The following is a 21,590-nucleotide window of genomic DNA, read 5'->3' on the forward strand; positions in this document are numbered from 1 at the left end:
GTCTTACCTTTAAATAAAGACTACTTCAAGAACATTTTCTTAAAAATGTATAAAATTGCAGTTAAAAAAATTTTTAAAAATCATAAAAAATCTGTAGTTCCAAGAAAGGACTACTGTGGTTCTCAAAATCCTAGCCACTATATGTTGTGGAAAACGTCAGTAACAGTGACAACACTGTATCACAGTTTAATTATTTTACCAGGCATAATAAGATTCCTGCCATAATATAAACATGGGAATAAATTCAATGAATTCTAACACGAGTGCAAAGAAACTAAACTTAGGCTCTTCTCAAAGCTAAATTATGGAAGGTACCTGACTATTTATATGTATTATCAGCTTTGTAAAAGATCAAATGCAAAATTTATCACAAGTTTTAAAAATCGGTATGCTTTCACCAAGCAATTTTGAGAATGTATCATGAATAATCAAAGGTACACAGACTTTCAAGGATATACTTGTACATTCAAGAAATGGAAAGGCCCTAAGTACCCAAAATAAGAACTGATTTATTACATTATGATTCATCTACAAATGATGAACTCTTAAAGATACAATTAACTCTGGAAAACGCTACAGAATAAACTATGTAATCATATTTTAAAAATGTCTAGTGATCATTTATAGATGAAAGTCATATTATACTACATCTTCGTCTTTTAAAATTTCTAGTTTTTCTACAATAACACATATTACGTAAGATCTTTAAAAAGAACTCAAAAGGGCAAGTTTGTTCTTTGTGAAGAAATATATTGCGGGTTAATGAAGGCTAACACAATCCTTAAATATTCTACAGGCAAGAATATATATACATATATCCGCAAATATATGTATATATAAAATTATTATACTTTAATAAGTTTTACCAACATTAACACAAGTTGTCCATTTTACAACCATCTTTTAGATTTTTTTAATTAAAGCAGTGAGATGAAAATGCATTTTTGCAGTTTTTTCATAAAATCCATTTGATAAAATTAAGTATGAAATGAACAAGCTAAATGCAGGAAAAGTAGACCAAATCAGATCAGGAGGAGAAAAACCTTAGGTGAAAACTGTGAGGTAATAGAGAGAACTTTGAAAGCTTTCAATCGTCTTGGGGATTGATACTGTAGCATTTCACTTTTAGAAATCCATGGAGTTCCTCCTTTGACATCATTATAGTATTTTTATACTTATCATTCCTAAGTTGTTGGCCACCAAATGAATAGAGAAAAATTCCAATAGTGAAGAGATAGAAACTAGGGAGGAAAGGGAAATGAAATTTATGTATGCATATGTGAGAGAAGTTATTAGGCTATCAACACATCAAAATTGACTCAAAACAACTTAAAGAATGAGGGGTGAAAAGGGAAGAGAAAATGTGGAGACATTTCTTTGTATAGACAATTTTCAGAATTCTCAGCTGTTATGCCCAATGGGTACATATCTTTCTAGTTTATATTAATATAGTTGATGCAAGATGTAGGACAATTCTAAACGTTAACAACTGTTTTTAGTAAGACTATTTTATTTTAAAATTTTCAAAATATAAAAATAATAAACATTATGGATATTCAACAAACGAAACATAATTCAACTATAAATAATAAAAATGTTGACAACCCCACATAAACCACGTAATACTATAAACATTCTAAGCATACAAGAGTAGTTTTCTAGTTCAAGTTTTGCCTTTTTAAGTTCAAGTTTTATTATCACTTTTAAAAATAAACAAAAAGCTGCTACAGCTTAACCAATTACTTTCGCTCCACTCAAAGAGCAGGGAATATTTTTCCCCATGCCAACACACATTCATGAAATGGGATACTTATGGGCACAGGTATTAAACACTGGAACAATCCAGTCTTCAGACAAAAAACTCCTTTGGTGTTTTTAGATTCAGTAGTCCACAAAAAACTAAGTTAAAATAAACCACTTATTAAAGGAAATCTTGTGCCAGACAATATGTTCTGAAGTAGTACCACTCAAAACAAGTTCAGGATTCTGAGAATCAAAAGTAAACATCTATGAATGCTTTGCTGATACTTAACAATAGTATCTTAAGAACATTCACTAAGGTGCTGGGAATAAAATCTTGGGGACAAAAAAAAAACACCTCTACACATCAATGCAAAACTTGTACAATGTAATAATACATCTCTTAATAACTCATCAAGTATTCTGTAAATAGTCAAGAATTACTCTGCCTCTTGTTGAGTGAAAGATAGATGGCAATTTAAAGCAGAGGAAGATTACATAATATTTTAGTACTAGGAAAGTTTTCCATTTGAAGTATGAGAAACAGCCATGCTGAATACATCTTTTTAAATTTTAGTCAAATTAATAACCTTATCAAAATAATCTTTTGGAGGAAGCTGGGCACAAAAAAGTGTACAGTCATTCTGTATCATTTCCTTAAATTACGAGGTGTTTCTAATGGCTGGGCTCTTTATCTGACTCAGCAAGGACCACTTTTATAATTATGCTGCTAGATTAGAATAAATCACAAGCAATCATAGATTAAAGCATAGCGAAGTCTAGACAACAGGTTCAAAATGATTAATGAAAGGTTTTGTAGCACCGACTTTTTCCTAAGACACTTGAGGGGCCTGTATCACTTTAAAGTATTATTTTGTAAACAAGACCAAAAATATTCAGTTGATCTGTATTTTGAGCATAAATATTTATAAACTCTATTAAAAAAACAAATATAGCATGACTAGAGTGGCTAATAGTGTAAAATCTAAGTATATTGAAAAATATAAAGATATATAAAAGGCTTCCATAATGCAATCATGCAGAGGTAAACCATTCATTACACAAAAGTGATTCTGTACAATTATCTACACATAGCTCCATGAGAATCCTATTTAGGGAAATAAAAAAATGAGAACCTTATCTTTAATCAACATATGAAGATTTAAATACATAACTGACCAACTGGATCTCACAGCAATTTTCAAAAAACACAATGATCTTATGAGAATCAAATCATCTTGACTTTTGATTCTGACTGGTATATTTAATTTTGTTTAGATTTTAATTTAAAAGCAAAGGGAAAAAACATGACAAAATAAAGTTGAAGGTGGTAGTAGGTGGTCCACATCCTTTAAAGAAACAAAACTAAAGAGCAAGTAGGGTCTCTTCAGAAAATGTTCTTTGAATTCTAACCTAGCAGCTAAACTACTATTATAGGGGCAGGGAATCCTTTCTTGAAAACAATAAATACCAAACTAATCTGGGAAAAGTTTTTGAATTCTCAGTTACTAGTTTGTAAATCTGAACCAAAAGAAAAGTCTAGTTAAAAAAAAAAAAAAAAAGCCTTGTAAGCTACCAGGTAATAACTCTTATCAGAAGACTTTCTACAATATGACTTTTCCTTTACCATGCTGTGTGTAACCAACGTGGATCAAAACATATAATTTACATTATGACTGATGTGTTTATTAACGCTCTTTTCATTTTTTTATGAAGACAATCACGATGCATACTGGAGGGAAAAATGTAGAACAGTCAGCTTTGCACACTAAAAGTGTAGACAGAACTTGATAGAACTTAAAAAAAAAGGTGAAATCAGTGTAACTTGGACTTTTCTAATAGAGTCGCCACAAGCATAACTTGAGTGCTCAAATCCCTCCTAGAATCTATGAAGGAATAATGAGAAATTAATTTTGTGAAAACTTTATGAAACCCTTTGTAAAAAGGATATTGTGAGTGTGCATTTAGGATGAGATTTAATCATCTAAGTCATCATTTATAAATAATTTGTACATACACTTTTTTAAAAACTATGGAACACTTTACGAATTTGCATGTCATCCTTGGGCATGGGTCATGTTAATCTTCTCTGTATCGTTCCAACTTTAGAATATGTGCTGCCAAAGCGAGCACCGTACACTTTTAAAGTAGCTCAAAACTATATAGTCTTTAGCAATGTTAGACACGAACACTATTTCCCCTTGCTTTTAAGATCATCTTTGATGTCTGATTACAAGTGAAGAAAACAGGAAAAACTGTGTAAATTGGACATTTAATAGATATCTTTCATTATTTATAATTCACAGATCATCATTTATTACTTGAAAAGAAAATTATTCTCCTTGTTGATTTTGAAGAGCTAAGAATTAAAAAAAATATTTTGGTAAGTGGTGCCGGCAATGAAGTATATTCATAAGAAATAGGCAAGCTATTACAGTGTGTAAAAATATCTTATTTGTTCAAAATTATTTTAAGTGACCATCGTAATCTCAGAAATATATCTTAAAACCAAGAAAAAATTAAAACCAAACTATGCTTAACTTTTTTAATTCATTTTCTTCATTATAAATTGTTCATGCTCTAATGAACACAGTATCATGGCTTTATAGATTTCCCAGACACAATTCTCAATTTGGCTGAGGTGAATGTATTTCATATTAGGAAACTAAGAGGCCCTGTTCCTTCTTAAGGTGTTTAAAAAAATAATGGCTATAAAGTAAGGGGAAAAAACCTTTATGGTAAGGTCACACAGAGCACACATTCAGATACTTCTGGACTCAGGTGTACTGTAAAGATAAAATGCTAATTATAGTACATGTAAACATCTATTCAAATTGGTAAAGGGCAACAAAATGATAGGATGATATTATCATTAACAGTCGTCTCCGGACAGGAACAGGTCTTGCTCTTGTAGTCACAAAACTAAATTCAGGCAATGATGATCTCTCTCTGCTGGAAAAAGAGAAGACTATTAAAAAAAACTTTGAAAATAGCAAATAATTCTAAAAATTGAGTCACACCATAAATTGATCTCCAACTTTTCTAAACATTAAAATAATCTTTTTGAGAAAGGAATCAAAATCAAAGTTGCAGACAAATTACACAAAGGATCAGCTTTGGACTAAAGTGATTTTAACAAAACCTCTCTGCATCATGCTTCTTTGAAACATCAAGTTCCAAAACTCACAGCACTGTAACATGGCTCTGACTGAAATTTTCAGTTAGGAAACTTAGAACCTAATCAGGTTGTATATTTTCATAGAGGTGTGGATAGACAAAGAAAAATTTTAAAAATATGAACTCTAAGATATTTTAAATAAAGCAAAAGAAAAGCAAAAACAGTTTTCTTAAAGTTTTCCAAAGACTTCAAAGTAATTGCAAGGTATAACTAATTTCCTTAAATTCCATTCAATGATCATTTCATTCTTTAAACACTCTGTATGATATAAATTCTATACTAAGCACTAAGGTCAACAATAAAATAAAAAGGAATGCATCAAAATGTGACAGTGCCTTGTATACTAAGAAAGACTAACTTTGGATGATGAGAAAATAAGTGAATAAATGAAACAAAGAAACAGGAAGGGAGAGACTTAGGAAAGAGTAAATATAAAAATGTGATGTCAAATTAAAAATGCTTTCAATTTATTAAGTAATGAGCACAAAATACTAACTGCAAATTATTATCAAATTAGGTGTTTTTCTACTAAGCAAGTATGATTTTTCATTAGCAATTACTGACAATGGCAGTCATATTCACCAAAATTTCTTTCTTCCTAGGACTTTTAGGTATCTATTTTAGAAGACTGTTCCATTTGATAAGTATATAATGTCATAGAGAAAAAAAAAAAAAAAAGAACTCTCTTTTCTAAAACCATGTATACATACCTTAAAACAACTAGCCAGTTCAAGAAGTTAACATAAATAAGTTTCTGATATATGGGAAAAGAAAATTTTCTTTCTGATTTACAAATATTTTACCCTGCTAATTTAATTCTACATTAAATTTCCATTTTTAATTTATAGGATTTTAGAAGAAAAGTTCTGAAGATCAAAAAAGTGAACTAATTTAATAATCATACAGGACATGTGTTTTAAAAGGCCAACAAACTTTTATAAGAGGGGGGGAAAAAGCTTATAAATACTTATGTAAATTCTAGAAGAACTTAAATTAATTTTCTGTAACTAGTCTAACATTACTTGTAAGGGGAAAAATTTATAGACTGATAAAATTTGTATGGTACTCTACTACAGTCATTAATATTTCAACATACCAAATAAGCAACTACTTTCTTTTTTAACCTTTATGCCCAACGGTTAGTGTTCCATGTAAGGCTGGAAATACAGTGTGCCAAAACCAGTTTTAGTAATAAGATATTTCCTTCCATTAAGTTCAGTTATACTTGCTACAAGTTAATCAGCTAAAACAGTGAAGCCTTTTTACACTACTGGTTGTTACACTGGATCATATGACAATAAAACAAAAGCTATGGAATATTCCCCATTCCTGCAACATGTTTTCATAAATTTGTATGGGTATCAGTTAAATACTTAATTTTTTTAAATGTTACAATTATCCAATTACATTTTAAACAACAACTGGTAGAGACATACTGAAATATGTAAAATGACAACTCAACCATCCCTTGAGGTAATCCTAATCAATCTTTTAACCAGTAATATAAAATTTTCCTGTAAGAAGATAACCTATATTGCCCTTAATCCTTTCCCCACCCCCAACTCGGCCTGCGACAGCTCAAATACAAACAGTAAAGCAAAAAACTTGTTAATAGAATTTAAAATGTTTCTACTTTTAGGTAGCCTATTATAAAAAAAGAAAGTAAACCGAAGTGGAAAGGATTTAAATCCATATTTGCGTAAGAGACTTTTTGCGTTACAGGCAAATATTTTTATTTTTAAACCTTGAGTTTAGAAGTAAAAGGAGAAGTTGTAATAGGGAAATGGAAGTTGCTAGTGAATAGAGAAGTTAATCTATACTTACTAGGTTGAATGGAATTAGTGCTGGCAAATGTTCACATTTGGGAAGTCTATATGTAAAATTGTACCAAGAGACATTATATGAATTATCGTAACTACATCTAAGTTGTTTCCACTGATAAGATGACAGAAACAACAGCAACAACAGACAGAAAGAAATGGTTTATGTATAGTAAATTGCTTTGGATCAAACACTAAAATAGCACCAGAGAAAGTGCACATTTGAAAGGGATCTTAGAGATTATCTAGTCCAACCCCTTTCATTTTACAGACAAGGAAACAACCCTGGATAAGGTAAGAGACTTGTCTAAGGCCACAGTTAGCTGCAGAGCTGAGACCAAAAACTGTTATCTCTTAACACTTGTCCAGTTCTCTACACTAGGTCACCTTTGGACATAAAAAATTAGTGGGATGGACTAGATTGGTGATTCTCAGCATTTGTAATCACACTCTCTAGTAGAAACTGAAAGGCTATTTTACCTCTGAAACTATAATATTTAATACTCCCAAATATTAATGCCTTACTAATTACTGTGGAAATTTCACTAAGACTATAGGTATAAACCTCCATCAGTATAGTAAACCCTCTGAAGAAAAGTTTAACTGTATGTATTAGCAAAATGGTCCCAGTGACTAAGAAGACCATCAAGAGAGATTTTTGTAAAATTGATAAGAATTAACAAGGGAGGTAATTGTCACCCTATTATTGGAGATTTAAATATGCATTCATTCACTATATTATCCAGCAATCATCTTGAGTGCCCACAAGTCAGGCTTTATGATAAGCAGTAGAGATAAAAAGATGAATAAGACATGGTCCCCTTCCTAGAGGAGCTTGTAATCTAGTGGGGAATACAGACATATAAACCAGATAAATTGTATTACAACATAAGTATTGTAACAAAGATATGAACAAAGTGCTGCATTAAAATGGAGGGTAAAAGTATGAACTTCCTAATGACAAAGAAATCTAATAATTTTGTGCAGTATCTCTCTGAGACAAGAACTACCACATTTACTGTGAACACAATCTCATGACTGATCAATAATTAGGAAGAAGGTAGCAATGTAGTTAAATATAAAAAAAAAAAAAAAAAGTTCGGCTGGGCACTCGTGGTGGTGGGTTGGTGGGGATGGGCACGCCTGTAATCCCAGTTATCTTAAGGTTGAAGCAGAAGGATCCTAAGTTCGAGGCCAGTCCCAGCAACTTAGTGAAGCCTTTAGCAACTGAAGAGACCCAGTCTCAAAGAAAAAAAAAAAAAAAAAAAAAAAAATATATATATATATATGTATGTGTATATTTGGCTGGGGATGTAGCTCAGTGGTGAAGCACTCCTGGGTTCATCCCCAGTACCAAAAAAAAAAAAAAAAGCTGGCACTGTAATCAGAACACCTGTATTCAAATCTAGTCCTTCCACTCACAAGCTATGACTTTGCATAAATCACTCCATTTCTATTAGTGTAAGTTTCCTTATCTGTAAAATGGGAATTAATAACTACTTAAAAGGGATATCTAGAGTTTTAAATAAGAACATACGAAAGTACAACATGTAGAGAATGAGTATTTAGAAATATACCATAAAAAGTCCATAACAATACTAAGTAATATTTATACTTAAAACCATATTAATGTCTATAAAAGTGTGATTTCTGAACCTAATGAATGTTGGTAATATTTAATCCTCATACTTTGGAACCAAACTGAAACATACTTTTCTTGTGATTCATTTAAAGCAACATGGCTTAAAACAGTTAAATTTTAGGACTAGAAATTTTAGGCTAAGTAAATTGGTTAGCTGTTTATGGACTGAAATAAACAAAGCAGGTAATTTCAGGTACATCATAAAGGAATTTTACCGTAATTTTTGAAATACTGGGTTAAAATTTACTAATCAAATTATAAAGCCAAAAATCAGCATGGAGATTTAACTGGCCTTCGAAAGATTTACTTTCTTTATAATACCTGTTTGGTGTAAAGAGAAGAAACGTGAGCCTCTGCCAATTTGGCATCTTTCACGACTACTAAAAAGAAAAGAAAAGAAACTTACCTAATGAATCAGAATAGCACATAGTCAACATACAAAAGACTACATAAAAGTATATCATAGACCTAAGTAAAGTTTTTGGTAAAGTAAGTATTTTTGACAACTGAAATCTGAGTGTGTAATTTAAAATATAAACAACTGCAAGTCAAAACATTCCTACAAAATTGTATTACCATCAAGAAAATACTACTTCAACCCCAAGTGTAGGGGGAGGTTAAAAAACAAAAACCCCAAAAAAACAGCATCCACAAATAAATTCACTGGCAGCAGACTACTGTAGTGGTGGAATTTAGGTTTTGATTGTAAGGTCTCCAATATGGAAGAAAGTGATTTTTTTTTAAATGTGATTTTTAATATTATCACTATAATCTCAAGAGAGGCAGAAACGCTTGCAATTGAAATGATGGATTTAAAAAATAAATATAATAATCTCCCACCCCCTCATTCTACAAAGAATATATTTATTTCCTGAAAACTGCTATATCAACTTTCAATAATCATGTTCACTTGCCAGAGAAATCCACTTAAAAATCACAATATTTTTGCAAATTTCAAAGGTTTTTATACAAGTATAGGAAAAGCACACTTAGAGTATCAGACTGGAACACTTACCAAACAGTGTTTTCCTAAAGTAGTATCTATAGTACATTTCTTTATTCATACATCTTCAAATGGTCAAGTTTTCTTTCATACATCCAAAATGTAAAATGATGCTTTCTTATTCACCAAATGTTAGCTCTACTTGAAGTCTGGCACCAAACTAATCAGCCTGCTTTTAAATTTTAAGACATCTGTTGAAAATTCATAGTATCAAACCAAACTGAAGTGGTATAAATTTTAAACATTGGATTGTACATTATTGTAAAGGTATCATTAATCATTATTATTGAGTGATTATAGCTCCTTTTGTGATAATTGGGGGGAAGGGTAGATCACCATCTGGAATGGTCTATTTATTTTAATTTTTTCTTTTTTTTTTTTTCCTTTGTTCTTTTTCTTTTTCTTTCTTTTTTTTTTTTTAAATCAAGGAACATTGTCTTGGACTTTTTTTTTTTTGTCACTTTTTTTTTCTTTTCTTTTCTTTTTAAGAGACCATTCCACTTTATTTTTAACATCCAGATGCATAAGGACTCATATGTAAAGCAGTCATACACCATTATCATTAAAACCCATGTGGTAAAATACATACACAAGTCCAACAAAAGGCTAATACATAGTAAAGCCTAAGCATACTACTATGTAATATTATGAATACATAACTTGGAGACTTTAGTTAGAGTACTATGTTATCTATTCATTTTGAAAACATTCATTAAGATTTTAAATGCAAATTCATTCCTTATTTGGAGTAAAACAAAATCTTCTAAATTATAACAAGTATTGGGTCATAAGTTTTCAGACCTATTCATTAAATTACAAAGAACCCAAAGAATTCTGTAATGTTCAGTAGAAGTATGTAATAAAAACATTGCATATGTTCTAGTGTGATGTCTTTAGCATTGTTTACTGAAATAAAATGCAAACATCAATCTTTCAAAATACAGGATCAGAAGGTAGTTTTCTTCTCTTTTGTCTATTTGTGAAATCCATCTTCATCACATTTTACCAAAAAATTGTTTTTACAAATATGTAAAAGTACATTAGATAATACTAATGAAACACAGGTAGAGTTCTAGCATATGCCGATCAATGATCAGTCAAATCATCTTCTCCAAGAACGAGATTCATTGTCCTCTTCTTCTTCATCATCATCTTGAAGTAATGAGTCATCCACCAAAGACTCTTCCTGAAACTTTAGGTTAAAATGTATTTAGGAATTTACCCAAAAAAAAAAAAAAAAAAAGAAAAGAAAAGAAAAGAAAAGAAAAAAAAGGTGACACTTTTAAATACTGATCTCTCTCAGAGTCGAATACAATAGGTATTTTTATAGCTAGAACATTAAAGAAACAAAGAAGAGCAACCTTTATCCACTCAATTATTTCTCTATCATGTCTCTTCTATTGCTTGCAAGAAACAAGCACCAAATCAATACCAAATTAAGACTTTGTATATGCCATTTCTCCTATCTCTAATTATGCCATCTTCTGTACTTTCAAAATATTACATAATATTTCTTTAAAAAAAAGAAATTATTAGTTTTTTCTGACTCTAACTCTGTACACTAAATCAACTAATAGCTTGTAAAAATTCTACCAAATTGTCTATTTCTGCTATATGTAACAAACATTTTATAGCATTCTTTTCTTTTTCCATTCCCTTCACAAAAGTTTCTCAGACTGCTTTTCCAAACTTTTCAAAATACCTAATACCAGGAGCTCTCCTGCTTTTCTCCCCATTCAATTCAAACTCATGGAAGGACAAAGGTATAATCTAAAACATAAAATGACAAATCATGTATATGAGTTTCAAAATATACATTTTATTCTTTCATTTGACTATGGATATGTATAACAGCCTTGAAATGCTCTTCTAACAAAATGAAGTGCCATTATAAAAATCTAACAAAGGTAAAAAAAAAAAATCATTTAGTCTCTTCGCCTTACCTTTATTTCTTAATCTCTTACTTTTCCCTACAGTTTCCATTAAGACTAAGCAAAACAGAGTTGCTTACTTTTAAGTTTTTCGTTTCAAAGTGTTTTCTCACTTCACTTCAAAGGTAAGATGTCCATACCTTTCAGTCATCAGACTAATCACTATTACCCAAGAAAAATACACTCTTCCACACCTATTCTGAAGTTCATGGTTCTGCCTAAAATATGTTTCTCAACTATATTCCAGCCCTAGGACCTGGTTATGGAAAACTATGTTACCACTTTAGGCCCAGTTCCACTGTCAATACCTTTCTTGAAGATTCTTTTGGACAGAAACAACCTCTTCTCCCTCAGGGTTTTCACAGCACGTTGTTCAAATCTTTATTCAGCACATCAGACTGCCTATTATTGTAATTAGTTTCTTATGTATCTGCCACCACCCACCTTGCCAGATTATAAGCTCCTTGATGATAGGGACCGTGTCTTATTCATTCTTGTGCCTATCACAGAATCTAGCATATAGCAGGCATTCACTAATGTACTAAAACAATATGAATTACAAGAAAGCTGGAACATTAATACAGTAATTGAATAGAATAGATATCCTAAAACTTAAAACATTACAAGATTTCCTGTGGATAAAAACCCAATGAATAATTATTGTCTTCTCAGAGTAAATGAAAACTGAGTATGTGTGTGTGTGCATACATACATATGTAAACATATATGTGGTACACACATACATACATATTTAAAATATGACTTTCATATATTCTCTCTTTCGATTAGCAATCGATAATTCTTGTCATTAATCCAGAAAATTTAAGGTTGTCTGCATTTATCTGATATCCCCTGTCTGGAATATGGCTCAAGAACAAAAGCTTTAGGTTGAGATCACAGCCATTTAAAAAACAAAAAAACAAAAACAAAAACAAAAACAAAATCACATTTTATATGTAAACTATGAACAGTAAAGGGCATAAACAAGTGGGAAAAAAAAAACATACTTCCTCTTCATCAGGTTCAACATCTTCTGTTTCCACAGCTGAAATATTAGTTATTGGTTTATTCCATGCCAGTTTTAGATCCTGCCCTTTGAAACGAGCTCCATGAACTGCAGCCTGAAACAATTAAGAACATTGGAGTATACAGCATTAACAATTTCTGAAGAAAATAAATTTTGTAGTGCCTAATTTTAAAATTAAAATAGCCAAATTCAACTGCAGACAACTATTTATTCATTTGATTTTTGGTACTTCTCATTTTACTATTTATTCTTATAATTTAAAATTTACTTTTTATGGTTATTTACTTCTAAAATCGGACTTGTGATTCAAAAAACTTTAAAAAAGAAAACAATAATAATTTTTCATTACTGAGTTATTTACTACTGGCCAATACTTGACTAGAAGAAATATATTCATAATACAACAGTTAGAATATAAAACAACAATCCCAAGGTACTTCTATTTCAAAATCTTGGCTGTAGTTTCTGAATCAATGTCTATATTAGAATCAATAGGCTAAATAAATTTTATTGCATTTTAATTGTTAATTCAAAAATGACATATACAGTAACTACTAACTAGAAACCTTTAACACATATAAGAAAAGGTTGCATGTAAAGTGTATTATTATCAAATTATATTAAATGATCACAACTACCATAAAATGTTTGATATATAACTAACACAAATGTAAACTTCTTAATAAATGAAGGAAAAACTCTGAATTGTTCTATTGAGAATACAGTATCTCCTACAAAGCTTTTAGTACTGACTATTATAAACCTTGAACCAAGGTAGTAATCAAGTCTAAGTGCTTGCTACATTAAGTGGCTTGTTTGGAAACAGGACATTCAAAGTAAAGTAATATGAATGAACATAAATCAGTGTTAGCAACATACTGAAATAACTCATAGTCACAAAAGATTTATAGTACAATCTCAAAAGTACAGCATTATGTGAAATGTAGAAACAATGACATGCTCTGTGACATCTGAACATGAGTTGTGTAATATTAAAGTTCCCAGGTATAAACTTTAAATCTGCACATATAAACTTATGATAAATCTAAAAGATTTTGTGCCTATTAAAATGCGGGTGCAAGCTTTTTAGTTCATGGCCTCATCGCAATGTCACAAAACTAGAGTTTTTTTTAAAAATTATATGTATTTAAGTACAGAAATACCTGTAATTTTTTAAAGCCATAAACATTACGTAAAAATGTTACTGTAAGGAATTCCAATTATCTCATGCAAAATGCCTACTCATAAAACTCATCTTTTCACTCAACTAAAAAAATAAATCTATAGGGCAAAAAATATTACATGTTCTACAAGTTCTTAACATTTTTAATTGTATACATCTCTATATTCAGCACACACTTCAAATTTGTAAGTCTACAACTTCCTAGAATTTCAATTTTTAAACTCTGTAGGATGATTTTTAAAACTAGGCATATATTTAACTTTCTATTAATTTTGAAGTAACAGATTTTGCTTTTTGAAGATGCAAATGTATTCAAAAAAACTACGAATTTTTTGTCATCAGAAACTTTATAGTCCATTTACTTTCATTCTAAGTAAAAACCATGTTTGTCTAATTAACAAAAAGTTCAAGAAAATAATATTCCAGGTAATTTTCAGCATTAAGTTTTTAAAGAATTCATTCCGCAACTCATTTTCTTTTTATAAAAAATTCAAATTTTGGGCTATAATAAAAAATCATAATCCATGATTATCCTTCTAGGAAGATTTTGGAATAAAGTCCTACAAATATTTTTCTACACACATACTAAATGACTTTGTGTATACAAATATGTATGATATGGGAAGATATTACTGGTCTACAACATCCTACTTACATTAGTAACCCATTGTTTTTACAGATAACTTTTGATATTCCTACCATCTAACATTTTTCTTGAAAGACTATCTATCATATATTTAGCATAATTAAACAATTTCCATATACATGAACAACCTTGTATATTTGTATATCTCATGTGACTTTTAATAGGATAAAATGTTTATTGACTTTTTCCAAGATCTGGCCTATTAGTATTTTTCTAATGAAAAAGCATTTTTTCTTATTTATGGCAACATATTCGCTAACTAGCTTTTTATTTATAATGCATGTTTTTATTGCAGAGAAAGGGGTATTTACTATTCTTTTACGATGAAGATTGTTTTCAGAAATTGCAGTCTTTTACTAGTAGAAAACTCCTTTATCCAATTTGAATTTATTTAGATATAAAAGACATATTCCCTTATTTTTCCCACATAGCTAATTAGTTATCCCAATACTATTTACTGAGTAAATAGTATTGTTTTGTTTTGCGATTTTAAACATCTTTATGATCCTCTAAAATCCTTATATATAGGTCTATTTCTGAATGTTGCTTTGGTTTATTATTTGTCTATTCTATATCATTACCATGTTATTATTTTATTTCATAAAAATGCAATACCATTCTTCAACCTTTTCATGATACTCTTGGTTATTTTGATGTTATTTCTTCTTCCAACATTTGGAAACTTTTGGCCAACTCCAGTGTTATACTATCTTAATAAGTGTTGTCATACCAATGTACTAGTCAGTGGTTCTAGAGTTCTGCAAATATTTCATTAAAATGTACTTTTAAAAATATAATCATTAGTAAAATGTTAATGAATATCATGTTTACAAGTGCTTTAAAAGACGCTTAAGTAGACCAAGATTTTAGGGTTATAAAGGTGTAGGTGAGGCTAAGTGCAAAACTTCACAAACTAAAAGTAGGGTAAATAATTTCTGATTAATATAAAATTATGTTTCCTCATACCAATGTAAATACAGTCAATCTAGTACAGATAACATTTCTTTGAAATAAACTACCAAAATACCAAGCTAAAGTCAGAAAAGACTTTTTAAAAATCTAAAGCAATTATTTTCAGACCGTTTAAGAAGACATGCTATAAAAATCTCTAGGTCCTAAGTTTCACAGATGAATTCTAATAAACTTTTAAGAAACTTTATCTAAATCTCAGAGAACAAAAAAAGATGGAAACTTTTCCAGTTACTTTTTATAAAGACCAGTAATGCAGATGCCTGACAAAAATAATGTTTCTCTCCCAAATCTGCAAACTCATATTACTTTTAAAACTTGATTTATAAAGGAAAGAGGAAAAGTCGGGCATGGTGGTGCAAGCCTATAATCCCAGCATCTCTGGAGGCTGAGGCAGGAAGATCAAGAGTTCAAAACCAATCTCAGCAAAAGCAAGGTGCTAAAGCAACAGAGTGAGACCCTGTCTCATAGCCTCGAAAAAAATAAAATACTTGGGAATCAATATAACAAAAGAGGTGAAAGACCTCTACAATGAGAACTACAAACTACAGAACACTAAGGACAGAAATTAAAGAAAACCTTAGAAGATGGAAAGATCTCCCATGTTCTTGAATAGTCAGAATTAATATTGTCAAAATGGCCATACTACCAAAAGTGCTATACAGATTCAATGCAATTCCAATTAAAATAGCAATGATGTACCTTATAGAAATAGAGCAAGCAGGGTTGGGGAGATAGCTCAGCTGGTAGAGTGCTTGCCTTGCAAGCACAAGGCCCTGAGTTCGATTCCCAGTACCGCAAAAAAAAAAAAAAAAAAAGAAAAGAAAAGAAATAGAGCAAGCAATCATGAAATTCATCTGGAAGAATAAGAAACCCAGAATAGCTAAAGCAATCCTTAGCAAGAAGCATGAAGCAGGGAATATCGCAATACCAGAACTTCAACTATACTACAAAGCAATAGTAACAAAAACGGCATAGTATTGGCACCAAAATAGACTGGTAGATCAATGGTACAGAATAGAAGACACAGAGACAAACCCAAATAAATACAGTTTTCTCATAATAGACAAAGGTGCCAAAAACATGCAATGGAGAAAAGACAGCCTGTTGAACAAATGGTGCTGGGAAAACTGGAAATCCATATGCAACAGGATGAAACTAAACACCTATCTCTTACCCTGACAAAACTCAACTCAAAATGGATCAAGGACCTTGGAATCAGACCAAGACCTGCACCTTATAGAAGAGAAAGTAGGTCCAAATCTTCATCATGTCAGCTTAGGATCAGACTTCCTTAACATGACTTCCAAGTACAAGAAATAAAAGCAAAAATCAATAACTGGGATAGATTCAAACTAAAAAGCTTTCTCTCAGCAAAGGAAACTATCAGCAATGTGAAGAGAGAGCCTACAGAGTGGGAGAAAATCTTTGCCACTCACACTTCAGATAGAGCACTAATCTCCAGAATATATAAAGAACTCAAAAAACTTTACACCAAGAATACAAATAACCCAATCAACAAATGGGTTAAGGAAATGAACAGACACTTCACAGAAGATCATCTACAAGCAATCAACGTATACAAAAAAATGTTCAACATCTCCAGTAATAAGAGAAATGCAAATCAAAACTGCCCTAAGATTCCATCTCACCCCAATTAGAATGGTGATTATCAAGAATACAAGCAACAAAAGGTGTTGGCGAGGATGTGGGGAAAAAGGTACACTCATACATTGCTGGTGGGGTTGAAAATTAGTGCAGCCACTCTGGAAAGTACTGTGGAGATTCCTTAGAAAACTTGGAATGGAACCACCATTTGACCCAGCTATTCCACTCCTCGGCCTATACCCAAAGGACTTAAAATCAGCATACTACAGTGATGTAGCCACATCAATGTTCACAGCTGCTCAATTCACAATAGCCAGATTATGGAACCAACCTAGATGCCCTTGAATGGATAAAGAAACTGTGATACACACACACACACACACACACACACACAAACACACACACACAATGGAATATTACTCAGCCATAAAGAATAAAATGATGGCATTTGCAGGCAAATGGATGAAGTTAGAGAATATCATGCTAAGTGAGATAAGCCAATCCAAAAAACCAAAGGCCAAATAAATGATCTTGCTGATAAGCAGATGATGATACATAATGGGGGGGTGGGATGGAGGCAAGAATGGAGAAAGAAGGGACTTCATAGAAGGAAAAGAGGGGTGGGAGGGGTGGGGGGAAGGCAAAACAACAGAATGAATCAAACATCATTACCCTATGTAAATGTATGATTACACAAATGGTATGCCTCTACTTCATGTACAACCAGAGAAACAAGTTGTGCCCCATTTGTTTACAATTTAAAAAAAAAAAAGAATCTTAAAAGAAAAAATACAAAATAGGACTGGGGATGTGGCTCAGTGGGCAAGTGCCCCTAAGTACAACCCCTGGTACCCAGAAAAAAGGGTAGGAATGATGTGGCAGCAGCATGATAAAAATCCATTTCTGACCAAAACTTCTACAGTTTTTAATAAAACAGGCATAGTTTATATTCTATCTTAAGACAAAAATTCAATATCACACATAATACTAAAAACAACAGAGGCATTTTCATTCATGACAAAATATTACTGCTACTATGCTTTTAACATTTTTCTGAAGGTACTAGCAACAAAAATAATAAAAAGGATTAAATGTTGGGATCAAGATAAAACTACCATTATTTACCAAGGATATGCTCAAAAACCTGAAAACTCTAAAACAAAATCATCAAAAGATAATTTATTAAGATGTTATTTACGAAGTTAATGAGATGAATGTCGGTGTGTGTGTGTGTGTGTGTGTGTGTGTGTGCGCGCACCTTAAAATGCTCTCAAAGCATAAGAAAAGACTGAAAAGATTGAAAGGCAATGATGTGTTACAGGAAGATTTAGTATTAAGATATTAATTCTCCCATAAATTATTTTGTAGTTTTTGGAACCAAAAAAGCTTAAAGTTTACATAAAAAACATTAAAACATATAAGGAAGATTTTAAAAATGAATAACAGGGACACAAGAAAGAATCCACACAAGAACCAACAAATTAAAATATATTATAATGGCAATCAAAATAGTGAGGCAAAAGCATATAAAGAGAAAACTCATCAACTAAAGAGTTCAGAACACATCCAAACAAACAGAAAATATGTGCATATTATTTCACATAAACTTGGAAAAATAAGGTTTACTCAATAAAATTCAAAATCTCCCTTTTTTATTCCTTACAAATAAATATCCTATAAATTTTTACAAAGTAAATATAAGATCTAAACACAAAGAAAAAAATACATAGCATACTGGAATAAAACAAAGAAAAATGTTTATTATCTCAGATTACTGAAAGTCTCCAAAATTACAGGGAAAAATTAACTGAACAATTAGATAATACTGCACAAAATACTGCACAAATGAAAATTTATAAATGTCACTAACTTATGGGATGGGGGTGTAGCTCAGTGGTAGTGCATTTGCCTAGAATGTGTCCAGCCCTGAATTTGATCCCTAGTACCATGAAAGTAATTTCTAAGCTGATTTCCTAATACAGAGTAGTCCCACCTTATCTGTGGTTTCACTTTACATAGGTTTAGTCAACCTTGGTCCAAAAATATTAATGGAAAATTCCAGCAACAAACAATTCACAATTTAAACTGCCAGAGTATCATGATGAAATTCCAATCCTACCTAGAATGTGAATTATCCCTTTGTCCACAAAGTATCTATACTGTATGTACTACTTGCCCCCACAGAAAACACTTTTACATAATTTTTATACAGTGTATTGGTTTATTTCTTGTTGTAAATCTCCTACTGTACCTATTTAAATTAAACTTTATCATGGGGGAGTATAAATAAGGTTTAGCACTGTCTGCAGTTTCAGGCATCTACTAGGGAAGAAGGATACTGGTAGGTATGCTTTGATATGAAGGGGACTAATATACAAATAATATAGAAAAATCAATTATTAAGAGAAAATCAGTAGAAAGAAAACTCAGCAAAATTAACAGGCAAATGGTATTAAGTTAACAGAAATAGAAATAAATAGTACATAAGTTTGTGAAAACAGCTCAACTTCAATCATAGGAGAAAAGTGAATTAAAACTGAAATGAAAACTGGGCACAGTATCATAACTTTGTAGTCACAGGTTCTCAGGAGGCTGAGGCAGTACAGTCCAATATTTGAAGCCAGCCTATACAACACAGTGAGATACTGTATTTATTCAAAACAAAACAAAGCAAAAAACAAACAATGAGCTCTCATCTTAAAAAGATAAAACTGATATCTCACTGTATCAAGAATAAAAAGATGGTCTGGGGTTGTGGCTCAGTAGTAGCGCACTTGCTAGGCATATGTGAGGCACTGGGTTCAGTCTTCAACACTACATAAAATAAATTAAAAAATACAATAAAGGTATCGTGTCCATCTACAACTAAAAACATATATAAAAAAATGAAGACAAACTACATACCCATGATTTTTTGTTTTGCTTTATCTTTGATGAGTGGTAAAACTACTATATAGTGTGCACATTACAGCAAGAGTGTTAACTTTATTCATGTGTATTCATATATGCATGTATAATTTGATTCATATGTATGCATATATGCATGTATATACCCATGTATGTGTATATTGTTTTACTCCCAGTTCTGACCACTGAAAAGGATTAGTGACTAGAACATACTTAGTGGTAATAAGCATCCGTAGTATTCAGACTGTGGTTTCTTAATACCTTTGTTTAATTAAAAAAAGAAAAGTTCTTTAGAAAAGTAATCAAGTCCATGCCTGAAAAAGAGAGTTATAAAGTGAGCCAAGAATACCTTTTTAAAACCAGAAAACGAGGACATTATCACAGATCACTAGTATCCTGTCAAAAGGATTCAAGAACCACTTTATAAGTCTCCTACTGGACAAAAATGGGACAATCTGAACATTAATAACTGAGAACAATGGATTAATAATCATGAAATGCTTAAATCTATGTGTTCATGACAGTATAATATCAATCAAGCTATATTACAATATGAACCTATTGGATCCTTATTTAAATGAAGAAAGTTAAAAAAATTTTCAAATATCAAGGGAAGTTAAGCTCTCAATGAACATTTGCTATTTAAGAAATATCATACTTAAGCACAATAGTAGTATTTTTCTATTTTTTAAGGTTCTATTATTGAGACATACACACTGAAATACGTACAGACAAAATGACATGATGTCTAAGAATAACTCCAATATTCGAAGGGGAATGTTGTAGTGAGTGGGATATAGATAAAATAAGATTGGCCATAAATGGATAATTGCTGAAAGTTCAGTGTTGAACCTGTGGGAATTCATTTTATAATTTTAATTTCTATACTATGACCTACTAAAAACAAATGTCTTAAAGTATTTTATTCATAGGCTTGCACATTCATTTGAGGTTTACTGAAATGTAGGAAGGAAAGCAGGCATACACACAACAGAAAGAAAAAAAAAAGGATAAAAATCTGAGAGAGGAAAAAGAAAATAACTATGAAAAGTAGTTATGAGTTCCATGTCTTACATGGAAAAAGGTTCTGGAAAACAGTATTTTTAATGAAGTCTGGGAAAAAGGTACAAAATTATACAAATCTGTTTACCTCCTCAATTCCCAAGTCCTGTAAGATTGTGGTTCCAAATGGAACATACAAAGTGAGCCTTTCACAAGTTTATCTAACAAGCAAATTCTTTGTTAGGAGAAACTGTGCCAAATCAGAGTTCTGTGGAAACTGACAAAAACTAATCTAAGGTATAGGTGCTTAGGGGCAGGAGCTTTAAACAACCACCCAAAACAACAACAACTTCTACTCCTTCAACTCTTGAATTCAAGGCACACAGCCACTTTCTCCCAAGCTTCAAAACCTAGCATTAATTAATTCTGCAAGCACAGAGACCATCATATACCATTAATAGTTATTAAGACAGTAAAAGCACACATGAAAAATATTCTGTATATAATTTGATTTATCTACTAACATAGCTCTTGCTATAAATTTTCCATTTACTTAATAAATTTAATCGACTTCCTACTACTGATATTGTACTATTCTCTATAAATCCAATTCTGTACTTCTAAGTTCGGGTCTGCAGAATAAAGAGTTTTGATAACATTTACTCCATCTTGCCACTATCCCATTCCATTCATTTTCCAATCACTCCTCATATAAAAAAATAAAAAAGCACAATATCATCAATAATAGCTAATAGAGACTTTACTGTATATCAGGAGCTAATTTACAGATTGTGAATCAGTAAATTCTCACAACTATTAGAAGTCAAGGGATGGGTGTCGAAATGTGTGCATAGAACAAGCAAGGTTGTTTCCTTTTGATATAAAAAACTATACTTCCGAGTTTGGGATCATAGGCTTCATCTTTGGGACTGAT

The 21,590-nt window shown here is 31.2% G+C and overlaps 1 protein-coding gene and 1 non-coding gene across 15 annotated transcripts in view; both read right to left on the reverse strand.

Moving 5' to 3' along the window:
• Positions 1–862: 862 nt before the first annotated feature.
• Positions 863–21,590, reverse strand: part of Rbm26 (RNA binding motif protein 26) — an 80,004-nt gene continuing 59,276 nt past the window's right edge. For 4 of the 14 annotated variants that reach the window (XM_047552533.1, XM_047552542.1, XM_047552541.1 and 1 more), the window contains 4 exons: positions 12,322–12,435; positions 9,396–10,575; positions 8,702–8,760; positions 866–4,692 (listed from right to left, as the gene is read on the reverse strand). In XM_047552533.1, coding sequence (XP_047408489.1) covers positions 10,486–10,575; positions 12,322–12,435 — 204 coding nt within the window. In that variant the 3' untranslated portion in view covers positions 866–4,692; positions 8,702–8,760; positions 9,396–10,485. Of the gene's footprint in view, positions 4,693–8,701; positions 8,761–8,791; positions 10,576–12,321; positions 12,436–21,590 lie in introns of those variants that run through there. The other 10 variants (XM_047552547.1, XM_047552543.1, XM_047552546.1 and 7 more) reach the window with 8 other exon arrangements.
• On the reverse strand, positions 3,767–3,873 carry LOC124986089 (U6 spliceosomal RNA). The gene has a single exon (XR_007108989.1). It is a non-coding gene; the product is annotated as a U6 spliceosomal RNA (small nuclear RNA).

The sequence above is a fragment of the Sciurus carolinensis genome, chromosome 5 (genome assembly GCF_902686445.1).
Source record: "Sciurus carolinensis chromosome 5, mSciCar1.2, whole genome shotgun sequence".
NCBI lineage: Eukaryota > Metazoa > Chordata > Mammalia > Rodentia > Sciuridae > Sciurus > Sciurus carolinensis.